Below are 13,211 nucleotides of genomic sequence, written 5' to 3' on the forward strand. Positions count from 1 at the left end.
GTGTCATCAAACGTTGCTTCGGGAGATACACAGGGAATGACGCGAGTGGACTCGCTGGCAGTGTTGGCTGCCGATCCAGCCGGCTGTGCGAAAGTGAGGCACGTTGGGTCATGTGGACTCACAGCTGCTGATGCTCCTTCTTCTACTTCCAGTGGGATCGTAATCCAAACCAGGCTCTCGATGAATGCGTTCTTGTCGAGGTTATGAACACTGTCATGCTGCGGAGGTAGTTTGCAATTGCACCGACGCGCTCCACTGCCGACGCCTTTGCAGCTATGATGAATATGCAGCTGGTGGTTTAAGATCAAGTGGTTTGAGCTACTACAAGCAAATCTATGAAGCGGAAAGGCGATTCACTATCGCGTGGTGGTAAAGCTTTTCGCGTCGGCCTCACGGCTTGGTTTTCCGGCCGCTTAGGCGGTGAAGGGAGTGAATTTCCGGTGAGTTCTGCCGCTTTCGCTCGCTGCCTTCGAGGCCAAGTGTGAATGCCGACGCTTCCCAACGCGAAAACGGGTGCTTAAAGGCAGCGCTTTGAAAGAGCTTTAGTGTACATCAATCCGGGACACCCCAACTTCGATAGCAAGGTTCACAGTGTGCTTTTGCATAAATATAATAGACATTCACTCCGCAAGCTATAGTCATGCTTCAGTACGCTGACCACCGCTACTCCTTATACGCGCGTCACCACACTGTGGCGCGTACTTTGCGGCGATAAAACTGACATCACTTCAACGTGAGTGGCGACATCGGGCAGCGCCATGAGATATTCTTAAGTTGCTAGTGTAGTCGATATGGCTGGCTAGCCCACGATATGAACACAACTGCGATATTTACCCTAAGACGTCTAACCACCACGTAACACTTCACTCAAAGCGAAAAATTCGTCGTAGTCTATCACTCATGAACTCCTTGGGATGAAATCAATTCTCTTGACTAATTTTATATGCCGGCATTATTTACTGTATGGGCTTTTGAAAGAAACCTTAATATGGCTGGCGAACCTTTTTACTCACTCACTCACTCACTCACTCACTCACTCGCACATCGCAGGATGATGATGAACATTCTGCGCTGCTCCGAAGTGCACGACGACGAGCTGCTGGGCGTGGTGGCAGAGTTCACCGACCCGAAGCAGCTGGTGCGTCGAACCAAGCAGGAGGGCGTCTGGCTCGAGGACCAGGTGGACCAGGACGACCCGTTCGAGCCGGGCAAGCCTTTCACCGTCGAGGTCGCGGTGGGCGAGCAGGACTTCCACATGACCGTCAACGGCAAACTGCTGCCGCCCTACAAGCACAAGGTCTTCTACGGCACGGGACACAACCTGTGCCTCGAAAGGAACATCAAGTTCAAGTGCCTGAACGTCTGCTCCATCAGTGTGAGTGCGCCTTTCGGGAAACGCTCGGCACTCGTCCTTTATAGCTGCGATTTTCCGCAACTTTGAATATTGACGTTTATTAGGATGGAGGGCTCAACGAACGCGAAAACTGACCGTGGGTGCCCCTGGTACGTGGTGCGAACGCGAGTGATGCGAAAAAAATTATCATCGCGTGATGAGGTTACCGAGATGGCATCACGTCACAGATCGCAAAACTTAGTGACTTCATCACGACGTCACTGTGACGCCATAAGTTTTAGAATGACGGCATCACACGATGACGTCACTTGCTGCAAGGTAAGCCAATCACGGAGCTCATGCAAAAATCAAGTGACTTGAAGAGAGCTATTGCGAGGGTGCGGAAGACCAAGAAGAAAGAAAAAAGGTCACGTGAAGCCAAACGAAGCCGACTGAACAAAGCTTAGACAAATCCGTGTACCTTTCATCATTCTCAAAGTGGCTAAATTGCCATGCCTTGAACCTCCCTTAGACGCAAGCGCCAGACTTCACTGTAGTGTGTCAAAAAACTCTACGTTGTACTCTTTTCAACAATGATATGCCCTGTGTGCTGTTGCACGCGCCACGCCACAGCCAAGCAAGAATTTCTCGTCTTTTCTTCTCTTTCAGCATCCCAAGCACTGGGAGCACAAGCTGCCGAACATTCTGAAGGCGTCAATCCTGCTTTTCGATGTGGTGAGCTACCCTCGACATGACTATTCTTTCTCTTTGCCTCACAGTAAATAAAACTGTGGTTTGAATGAGTCGACTGAGCAAATTGTCAACAAAAGTGGCACCGCAAGAAAACACAGGCCAGAATTGCCAAGCCCTACCGAACTAACCATTGACTAATCACCACAAAAAAAAAAAACCTCAAAAAGCTACCTGACTTTCGCAAAAAAGCCCCGAAAAAGACTTGAATGAACGATCTATTCTTGCAAATATTTTATGTCTCATGAAAGATGATCATTCAAATGTGAATAAGAGTTGCAAAAACTCACCGCAAGAATTTTCACTGTTGAAAATATGCGCCTGGTGAAATTTCGCGCAAAAAAACAAAAAAATAGGTGTGTAAGAATGAACGCAGATTCACTAAACACTAACAAAGAGCAGTCAATTATCGGTAAATATGGCCAACGTCTAAACTCATTGCGTATTACCAAGCAAAGCAAAGACAAAAGCTTAACGGAAATGGGCCGTACCGATATTTCACTGGTACGACATGTTTGTGTTATGGATTTTGTCTTTTTGTTTGTGACATGTTTGTGTTAAGGTATTTTTCTCTTTCATTACTACAGTCAATTGACTAGCCCGAAAGTAAATGTTCATTACCAGCAGTCGCCTTCTCATAAGTAGTGTAGAAAGTCATAAAAATTGCACCGACTCGATTCGGCCGCGGCGGTCGCATTTCCATGGAGGTGATAGAGGGACTTGTACTGTACGTTGACACGTTAAAGAAAACCAGAAGGTCAAATTTACCGGAGCCCTTCACTAGGCCATGCTGATAGGCGGGCGCAGGCTTTTCCTTCGGGGGGGGGGGGGGGGGGCTGCGAAGGTTTGTCGCACGCCCCCTCCCCTATTATGTCAAAGCAGGTGGCTGACTTTGCGTCCCCCCCCCACCCCGAGTGGCAGTGTCTTCCTCTCCCCAATATTGCACACCCCTCCTAGGTGACTTTCAGGGATGTCCGCCCGGCCCATCGCCAGTGCGCATGCCCATGGCCATGTCTTTTATTCATATCGTGGGAGATTTGGCCTCATAAAACGTAGACATTAATACAACAAAAGCTCGGTAATTCGATGCGCCCTATTTGGGAAAATAGGATAATCGGAACTTGTTCCATACGGTCCTGGCCGGCCAGTCTATGCATTAGAGAGTTTTAGTACTGCGGAATGGTGCTACGTACGCATCACACAAGCGCCTTGCGTTACTTGGCGTCGTTTGCCACTAATCGGCTTTTAGTACGCCGTAGTACCCGCGTACGTAACGAGCATGAAGCGTGTTGCGCCATCTGGTAGATCAAAATAGAAGCACGTGTTGTTGACAGCCAATGTGAGCCAATACAAGTGTTATAGCCAGATTACGGCCATATTTTAAGCCACAGAGCCGGTCGGTGCTTGCTTTCGATGCCGCCATTTTGCAAAACGAAGTCTCGCGCTGTCGCGAACTTATTCGAGAGCGGCGCGATCACCTCATACGTACGCACGCACGCATCTCGTGCGTGCGTACGTAGCGGCTGCGTACCTAACGCGATACGTGCGCGTTGCGGTCTGCGCATGCGCACTACGCAGAACGTGGCGTCCTTACGTACGCAACGCCGCCACGTACGCAGCGTACGCAGTACTTAAACTCTCTATTGTCTTTTGGCATCAAACTCTCGTTAACTCTCGGCTAATTTGGTCGAACCTCGGAGCACGTCTAGTGGGAACCACCAATAAGTGCCACGTAAACAAGCGAACAAGCCGTTGCCAGACAGCCGAAATGGCCGCGGCCCTTTGGAGAGGCGGGATCCTTATAATCGCTTTGTTGGTACGCGTGAAAGTATGGGTTCAGAGCACGTTTCGCAGTGAGACACGGGTGTCTTGAGCCGCGTTCACGTTGTGAACAGAGTCGCAAATGACAAAAATCGCCAATTTCGCACTGCTGTTATGCAGAAGAACTACTGGTATTATTGGTAATATTATTTGGGATCTTGCATTCCAGAAGCACGATATGATTATGAGAGACATCATTGCGTAATGCTACAGGAAACTACTGGCATCACGTGTTTCTGAAGAAAGTGAAATTGCATGAATGTAAGAGACACGGCGTTTCATTGGGTGGAATCGAAAAGGCGCCAGAACTCGAGCCAAATGCAGCCAAAGTAGCCATGTCATTCAATATTATCGCTGAATCGGTATAGTCAAATAGTACACAAGAGGCATTATGAAGAGGATCTTTAGGATTGATGAATTAATAAAGCCATATTGAATATGTGAAACCAGAAGTTTGAAAGTAGCCAGTAAATAGCGATCACCAACAGAAAATGTTTGTCACCAAGCAGGTCGAAAAGTTGCCAATTTGGCGCAAAGTAGCCACCAAGGGCAACTTCGAAGAAGCGTTTATTAAAGCTTTCTTCGACAACGCCATATTCTGTTGATTAGAACGGGTTTTCAGGTATCGTTAAAATAACGACATGTTACTGTGTTGAATTTTGCGAAGTGCGCCAATTTATGATTTCAAGCTTGCGATGTGCCAATCTGCAGCCGTCACCAGCCAGCACATCCATCAAACTGGCGGCCGGGAACAGCTTTTTACTGCAGGGAATCCCGCCACCACCTTGCAACGAGTGAGTATGCGAGTACCGTCTTGAGATACTAAACGTTTCTCGGAGACTCTACCGCTTTTCCCGATGGTCGCTGGTTCGATCCCGCCATGGCGGTCGCATTTTGATGGAGGCGGAATGGTAGAAGCCCATTACTGTGCGATGTCAGTGCAGGTCAAAGAACACGAAATGGTTGAAATTTCCGGAGCCCTTCACTACGGCATCTTTCATAACGATGCTGTGACTTCGTGACGTAAAACCCCATATATCTCCTTCAGGCACGAATTACGAGAAACTGTTCGTAAATGTCTAAATTTTGCAACAACAACATTCTAAGATGCTTGATATTACATTAAAAAAGAGAAAATCAAGAAATAGGTTGTTTTTGAAAATCTCTGCGAACGTTTCTTAGTCTGCGCATATTTAAATGGTTAATTATATGCACTCAATCATGTTCGGTTTTTACACATAAAAATGAAATTTTTAGGACCAAAGTGCACTCGCAGCTTGTTTTTAACTGTGTTCGTTTCGAGCAAAAAAAAAAAGAAACAAATAATACTTATTAAGCTGGTTCTGAACGCGGCACGTCGAACATCGCTGTGCTTTCACTAAAACACTCAGCTGCTGATTTACACAACACATTGGGGTTAAATCAAGACAGGTGGACTATGTAGAAAGTTCAATTGATCTTATGCGCAATGTGTCTTGCCCTTCTCACTGGTCCGAGAAACTGGCAAAAAAGCAATTTGCGTTCACATATGTGGACACTGCGCCTGAAGGCATATTATTATTATCCTACAGTTTTTCGCTCACCAGACATGTCTGCTTTGACTCAACATCAAGATTAACGTCGTTCAGATATTCGTCATTCGGAGAAGGGTGGTACCCGCTACACACCTGTAAGGCATCATGCGCGCTTTGTTGATGTTGTGACTGATTACCCCGAAAATAAATGGCTGACCGTTTTGTAGTGGGCCGGAAGCGCTCGGTCACAACGCGTAGCCCGTGTTAAATGCGATGAATGACTTCACTACAACAGGACCCGGATTTTGTGGTCACTTGACTGAAAAAAGGCACGCGCATTATGGAGTTTCCTTTTTTCTTATCGAGGTGCAGATTTATGAATGAAGCGGCCGAGTAACATCGTAATAATAGGGATCCTAGAAACAGTGACTGTTTTAAGTGTGAATGCACTTCATAAGCGACCCTAAGGCCGCGTTCACACTGAGCATTCCGGCCGCCGAAAGTGCTCCGAATCCGGTTCGGCGGCGGCGAGATCCGTCGAAAGGGCCCTCTCCACGCCGATCGCTCTCGGACCAATTTTTGCGGCGTCTGCCGCCGAATCGGTCACCGCGGACCAATAGGAGCGCTAGTCAAGGAATTTTGAAAAATGGCGGCCAAGCCCTACTCACTTCTTGTGTCGCAGTGCACGTAACTGAATGTTGTAACCAACGGGAGTTTATCCTACCCTTCGCCTACTTCGCCTCCGTATTTCGTGAAAGAGGTGACCGAGCTTGCTGTTGGCGTGACTTGGCTTGTTGCGGTCTTGCAGAGCAAAACGAACCAACCAACACCGCTGGCGTCGGTGGTTTTTCTGCTCTACGTGCATCACAAGACAGCCACTTGCCAGCGAAGTGAGCAGTACTGTCTTTTCTTGCTTCTTGCGTTCGAGAATCGTCGAAGTATACGCCACCGGATAGCGTAGTAGCGTTTGCGAGCCGCGACAACAACCGGGTGACAGCGCATCCATCCCCGTTCGCCCCGTAGTAGATGGCATATTCGGCGGCGCGGGGCGCGTTCAGTGCGAATGACCCTGAGTTTCGGCGGCAGGGGAATTTCGGTCGCTGTCGAAAGCGGATGTTTCAGTGTGAACTAGGCATTAATCCGCCGTCCGCGGTGCGCCTCCTCTCCCCTAGCAACGGCGCGAGGAGTGGAGGGGAGCGTCTGTAGCAACGGCACACACCATGTGATTGCGCGCGCCCGCGCAGCCACGACTTGCTCGAGATCGGCAAGTCGTTATAGGTATGGATCCATCGCAGGCATCAACCTCGACTGCGATACCTCCAACAACGAGCACAACGCAATCGAATGCGAGCATTGCACGCGTCGTTGAGGATGTCGCGCCGGTTTAAGACAAGGCAGCGCGGCGAAGGGCCCGTGATGCCGAGCGCAAGCGGGCGAAGCAGGCCTCGGACATAAACATCATTATAGTGCGAATTTACTCTCACATATACGCGTAAACTCACCAAGATTTCCCGAGAGGGTCTAATGGTTTCTGGGAATCGCAATGTGATCACACGGGGAGTTTACGTTAACTCACTGGCGAATGCCAACGTATTTTAACTTTACTCCTCCTCATAGCATCACCCCGTGCATTCGCACTTAACCATGTTCACCCTCGGGGAAATGCTCGGGAGTTTTTTTTTTGTTTAGTCTTTCTTGTGTCCATGCGTTTTCTGACATTGAACTTGCTCCCCACGTCTGAATAAATGACATGGTTGAACTGAAAGTTGTAGAATGATAGCTCGGTTTTACTTAATTTCAGAAAAAGCGAGACCGTTCACTTGCGAATATTCAACTTTATTCGATGCCTTAACTTGCAAAGGATGAAGAGCAGTCAACGCGCTTCGACTAAGTGTATCGTTGGCTATAGCGCTGGCTCGTAAGGGTGCAACAGGAGCAAGTAGGAACACCTTCATGTTGTAAAAGTAAGACTTGGATCGAAAAAAACGAAAGGCGATAGGCGTGAACTATTAACTTCTTTATTTGGAGAATGCTCGCACTTACGTACAATAACTACAGAGGAGTGTGAAAGATAAGGGACTTATTATAAGGTTGGTGTACAAAAATTGAATAATAGGAGAATACTGGGATGTCAAACCAGACCACCGACACGTGTTGGCGTGAATAAACTCTACATAGTGATATTACGACCATTATTCATTTATTCATTGTTCTTTTTATATTGTGTAGTTTTCATGCTTTTTTCTATCTAGTGGCTACACCATTATGTTGAGTGTATACTTCGCTCGTCTTACGTGCGTGTCTTGCGAGCTTACAAAAGCTACGTGTCATCAGTTATGTGTGACATGCCTGGCGCACATAGCTAACATGAAGCTGGCTCATTAGGTGAGATAACTACACGTAAAATCGGTAGTCAGAACTAGTCAGTAACCCTTATAGCAGGGGTCTCAAAGAGGTGGACCGCGGGCTCGATGCGGCGCACCGACCTTTCGCGAGTGGCCCGCTGCCCGTCTTCGCCCCATATTTCTGTATAAGTTTGTGGCTGTTTGTGGCATCACTAAGTGGTGGTCGCATCGGTTTCTCACCTATAGCAATTAAGAACGCTTCGTTCGGATAAGCAATCGGATGAGACTGAAGCGTTCCGTTTTTCGTGGGCACTCCAAGCGGTTACCATGAGTGTAATAATAATCTCGAAACCAAAAGAACACACTTCAGTGCAGATTTTAGTCATGAATTGTGGAGATCGGTATTGATATTCCTGTCAATCATCGGCGTATGGGGCTCAGACCACCGCTTTGTTGCATTACTTTATTCGACAATATTATCGGCTGTACCTTTATCAGGCGTCGTTATTAACACCTAGGCGAAGTAAATGCTAATCCGTGAAAACTCTTTATAAGGGTTGGTGGTATTCCGCGCATTTCGGCCTCACCTGATATAGTATGAATATGATCTGTTGTTGAGCAGCCGGTGCAAAATCCTGCTTGGTCCTTTCGTTGGTTGAACTCTAATGTCTTCTGACTTCAGGACTTGGACCGGGAAATTAGCGCGTAGGCAGGGTAAGCACCGTTCACTGAGTGTAGCTGACTGAATTTGAAAAGAAGGCAAACGTTTGAGAGAGAGACAGAAAGTTAGGTGGGCAGACGAGACTAAGAAGCTCGCAGTTATAACGTGGCAGCAGTAAGTGCAGGACTGGTTGATTGGCGGAACGTAGGAGAGGCGTTTGCCCTGCAGTAGGCGTAGTCAGGCTGACTATAATGACGATGATGATGATGATGATGATGACGACGACGAAAGTAAATAACGTGGTAATTCTGTGGTAACAACTTTCTTCTGAAGACTACCTGTACGCAACACAATGTTGTTTTGCACACAGGTTCAAGCTGGTACTGTCCAAGGACAAGGAGGAGACTGCCGAAGCACTGCTCATCGTCCACGCTCTGCTCGGAAAGGGTCTGGTGTACGTATACGACGGCACCGACGCCAATAAGGGTGACGGGCAGAAACTCAGGGTCAGGGCGAACCGCCTGTTCTCGTGCAGAGTGGACGCACTCGCCGACTCCTTCAAGGTGATTATTGCTCCGCAATTGTCAATGAGAAAAAACTCGTACTACCCTGGCAGCCCACGTTGTTGGGGCAACGTTAAGAAAACTTTCTTAATGGTGAGAAAACACTACGTCAACATTTTGTGCTATCAGGTTATGGGTCATAAACTCCACTTACAAACACACACGCTCACACAAACACGCACAAACCACTCAAAGGGTTCTTTATGAATTTACTTAAAAGATGACTCGATGGTGAAAGTCGTCGTCTTTTTCCTTCTTATATAATATATTTATCCAGTCCTCCAACCCTATATTTTTGAAAGCTTTCTGCACTTAACGTGGCTTTCCATTGCCTCCAAGATCGAAAGCACCTCACCCAGATTTAAATAGCCTCCGTGATTAGACCACCTTTGACCAAGCAATGGTGCCATATGATGACACCATCATGTGCGGAGTTGTCATGCTTATGTCATTATGACGTCATGCACACTGGCAATCTGTGACATCATCGTGACGTCTTAGGGTGACCTCATCACGTGATGATCTTTCGCATCACTCGCTCCAATGCCGTGGGACGCCGACGGTCAAACTTAGTTTGATGAGACATTTAAGGTTTCCACCTTAACAATCGAATGTCCCAAGTGTAGAGTGTCTGAATTGAATTTTTGGTGTCCATTCGGATGTCTTCGAATCTCCTCCGCGCGGTGTTCGCCTTCTTGCGTTTTAAAGGTGTAACACCTGCCGAACGAACTTCATGTGCATAGCACTTTTTGGTGGACTCAAACGACAGACCATACCCTACTTTTGGCCTTTGGTCTCAGTATTGCGTGACCCCCCACTTGCGATTAGTGGTGCCCATAGCTGGGCCAGGGCCCAAGAGGGTGAACAACGCCGAAAAAGTTTTCACGAGACGCCCGTCCTCATCTTCGGCTGCGGGCCACGCGCTTGGAAGGATGGGACGTCAACAAGGCAGTTATTTGTGTCTGAATGCGCCAGCTGCTCTTGAAACATGTGGTTTTGAAGAAGCGTGCAGCATCCATTACTATGAGATTTAGCCTCGTCCTGGGCTTTACCCCTCTCGTTTTGCAATGATATAGCATAAGTGGATGGGCCACTCGCGTTCTTATAATTTGACGTGACTCTGACACCCCCGGGTCGGTCCATCGGCTGACTACATCATAAACAGGGGCGCCGCTGGTTGTCTATTAAAAGATCTCCTGTGGCAATATCATGCTCAAACTCATGTGGTCAAGACAAGGCTAGCAAGAGTCGTAATCAGAATAAAGAGAAATGAACAAGGTCACAAATAGTAAATAATAATAGGAGAACTTTACATTGTTAGAAATAACCAAAAGTCATCATAATAGTTAGGATAAAATCTCTGCCTTGAAACTTTCGAAAACATGCGCGGCTGACACCAACGCCACACAACAGAGAACGTCTTCACCTCGCCAGGCAATTGCTCCTCTCACCGGCGCTTCTCCAGTGCCGGTTTTAATGAAACAGATCTCAAGGTTCGTAACAGATTTACCTAAAAGCGAAAGTCATAATCTTTTTCTTCTCACATAATGTATTTATCCAGCCTTCCCCCCCCGCCCCCCACTTTATATCTTGCAAAGCTTTGTGCGCCTATAGGGGTTTAGTGCTGCTTCCTAGATCGAAGGTGCCTCATCTGGTTTTGCATTGCCTCCATGGTCGGGCCACCTCTGACCAAGCTACTGCACCGTATGAGGACGTCATCATGTGACGGGCCGTCATGATGACGTCATGATGACAACACCAACATTGGCAATTGGCGACGTCCACGTGGCGTCACATGGGGATCTTATCACCAATCACTGGGTTGCCTATGCTGCACACTTCATGTTTCGAAGTGGTGGAGCTGTGTCTTTTTTTTTCACGTATAGTTTTTTTTTTCATACGTGCAAATTGAAAATAAGTTGTGCTTCTGCATTCCGGAGCAATAGGATAAGGCTCGAAGTGATAGCTTTGGAGAAATGCATAAAGGCCTGGATGGTTTGCGACGTAGCTTAAAGCTTTTTCACTGGCTTCCCACGAGTTGAAGTTCGAGTATATTACCTTACAGATTACAGAGAGTAGATAATAAACCATACCTTAAGTCTCGAAGCCTATAAACAGTCGGGTGACCTCCAGAGTAAGTTAACGAGTTCGACGAAACCTCAGCTTGTTGGATACGTGGCGTATTGCTAGTGAACATTATGGTAAAGCTAACCATTTGATACGTACTGGTCAACGCTCCAACTGCGAAAAGTCGTGGTAACACGTTGCATTTCACTACACTACGCCCACTCAGTTTAACAAGGAAGCCAGACATGTTCCGGAACGGCAACTCCCAATCAGTCGAAGTGGTGATGATGTTGAAGGAACAAGAAATGCTAAAAGGAACGAATGTGTAACGTACTATACTTAACTAAATTACAAGGGCACGCGCAAGAACCGGCATAGCAATGTAGGAGTGAATAACCACGTCTACTTAAACGCAAGCTATACAATGACTAACGGGAAATTACATGTTTAGGCATTCTGACAACGGAACGAATTTTCGTGGAGATTAACCATAGATTTTAGTAAAGATTCGTTGAGTGCCGCACTGATAACGACAGACGTGCCCGCAGCCTGCAGAAAGAGTTGGGAAGGTGCCCCCCTCCCCCTTATCACTATTACTTTCACGAGTTCAAGAATTATCAATATTAAAGCAATTCTTGGGGTGTAACGTCCCAAAACCACGATATGATTATGAGAGACACCGTAGTGGAGGGTTCCGGAAATTTCGACCACCTGGAGTTCTTTAACGTACACCCAAATCTGACCACATGGGCCTCAACAAGCATTTCCACCTCCATCTGAAATGCGGCGGCTGCGGCCGGGATTCGATCCCACAACCTTCAGAGTTCCAACAATTTTTATACGTTAGAATATGTAAGTACTCGGACTTGTTTGCGGCATTTTCACTTGTAATGAATCGATTGGCATGACACCTAGTTGCGTGGCGGAATGTTGTAGGCCCGTGTACTCAGATTTGGTTGCACGTTAAAGAACCCCAGGTGGTCAAAATTTCCGGAGCCCTCCACTACGGCGTCTCTCATAATCAAATAGTGGTTTTGGGACGTTAAACCCCACAAATAAATCAACACCTAGTTGCGTATATTTTGATATCATGTTTTACTTATCTTGCTGTTGACGCTAACTCCTTTTTTGAATCTTTTTCTCTCTCTTTAGTAAATTGCTTTTACATGGATAGATTTTTTTTCTCTTTACTCAGCACAAGAAGTACCCTTGCATCCTAGATCTTTGGTACCTCCTCTTATCCATTATGTTAATATGTAACTATCTATTTCTTCTTCCTTCCAGCTCGAGCAAGGAGGGACAGGGGTGCACTCCCCGCCCTCTGTAAAAGAAAAAAAAACTCGAGAAAGCCCATGTTGATAAACGCTTTTCTCATCTTTCGGCACAGGTTTATGTGAACACCTTATCTGAAGTTGGCAACAGCGGTCCCTTCGAGGTCAAGCAAAGGATCCCCCTCACCGACGCCGCCTACCTGAACACCTATGGTGAACTGAACAACGTTACGGTGTTGAAGGCCGCAGAGGACATAGCGGTCTGAGGGGGCTGGCCTCACGTTGTGCCGTCGATGACCACCACCATCAGCATGGCGATCTTTGTTGTGACCACCTCCTGGCATGTTCCCAATCGCCAATGGTTGTATCGCGGTGGAGGTCATGCGATAATCGAACTTATCAGTTCATAAAGGCCAGTGAATGGCCTGTGGTCGTCATCGATCACCTGTCGTTGGATCGGAGCCTCAAATGCGTGACACTTGAGAAGGATTAAAAATTGAAAGCAGGCCAAAAAGCCTGCAAATAAAATTGAATGGAAAGAGCTGACATTCATTATCGAAAGCAAGACGGAAATAAAAATATTGGTAATTGCACTCGTACTGAATGAAAGTTTCACAGGAGACGCAAAATAGTTTGTTATTGCTGAGAAAACAGTAGTGGCCGCCCGAACAAGAAAAATACTTCAAAGTTACATTGATATATTTGATGCACGCCTTATCCAGCAAAAGAGGGAAGATGCTAGAGCTTCACCTTCAATAGTAGAACACGACAGCTTGATCAGGTCTCATGTGCATCGCCTTATGAAATATTTGCTATCCTGGATTCGGCTTTCGGTGCATGCCTCAACCATGTCGCAAGGAAACGAACGTCTAAGCTTGTAAAATTG

General features: G+C 47.0%; 1 protein-coding gene across 1 annotated transcript in view; it reads left to right on the plus strand.

Annotated features, from left to right (window-relative positions):
- The window catches only part of LOC142765378 (uncharacterized), a 55,642-nt gene extending 42,724 nt beyond the window's left edge, over positions 1 to 12,918 (plus strand). The window contains exons 8-12 of the mRNA XM_075866224.1: positions 1,051 to 1,375; positions 2,003 to 2,068; positions 4,616 to 4,698; positions 8,795 to 8,987; positions 12,442 to 12,918. Coding sequence (XP_075722339.1) covers positions 1,051 to 1,375; positions 2,003 to 2,068; positions 4,616 to 4,698; positions 8,795 to 8,987; positions 12,442 to 12,591 — 817 coding nt within the window. The 3' untranslated portion in view covers positions 12,592 to 12,918. The remainder of the gene's footprint in view (positions 1 to 1,050; positions 1,376 to 2,002; positions 2,069 to 4,615; positions 4,699 to 8,794; positions 8,988 to 12,441) is intronic.
- Positions 12,919 to 13,211: the final 293 nt, after the last annotated feature.

The sequence above is a fragment of the Rhipicephalus microplus genome, chromosome 6, assembly GCF_043290135.1.
Source record: "Rhipicephalus microplus isolate Deutch F79 chromosome 6, USDA_Rmic, whole genome shotgun sequence".
NCBI lineage: Eukaryota > Metazoa > Arthropoda > Arachnida > Ixodida > Ixodidae > Rhipicephalus > Rhipicephalus microplus.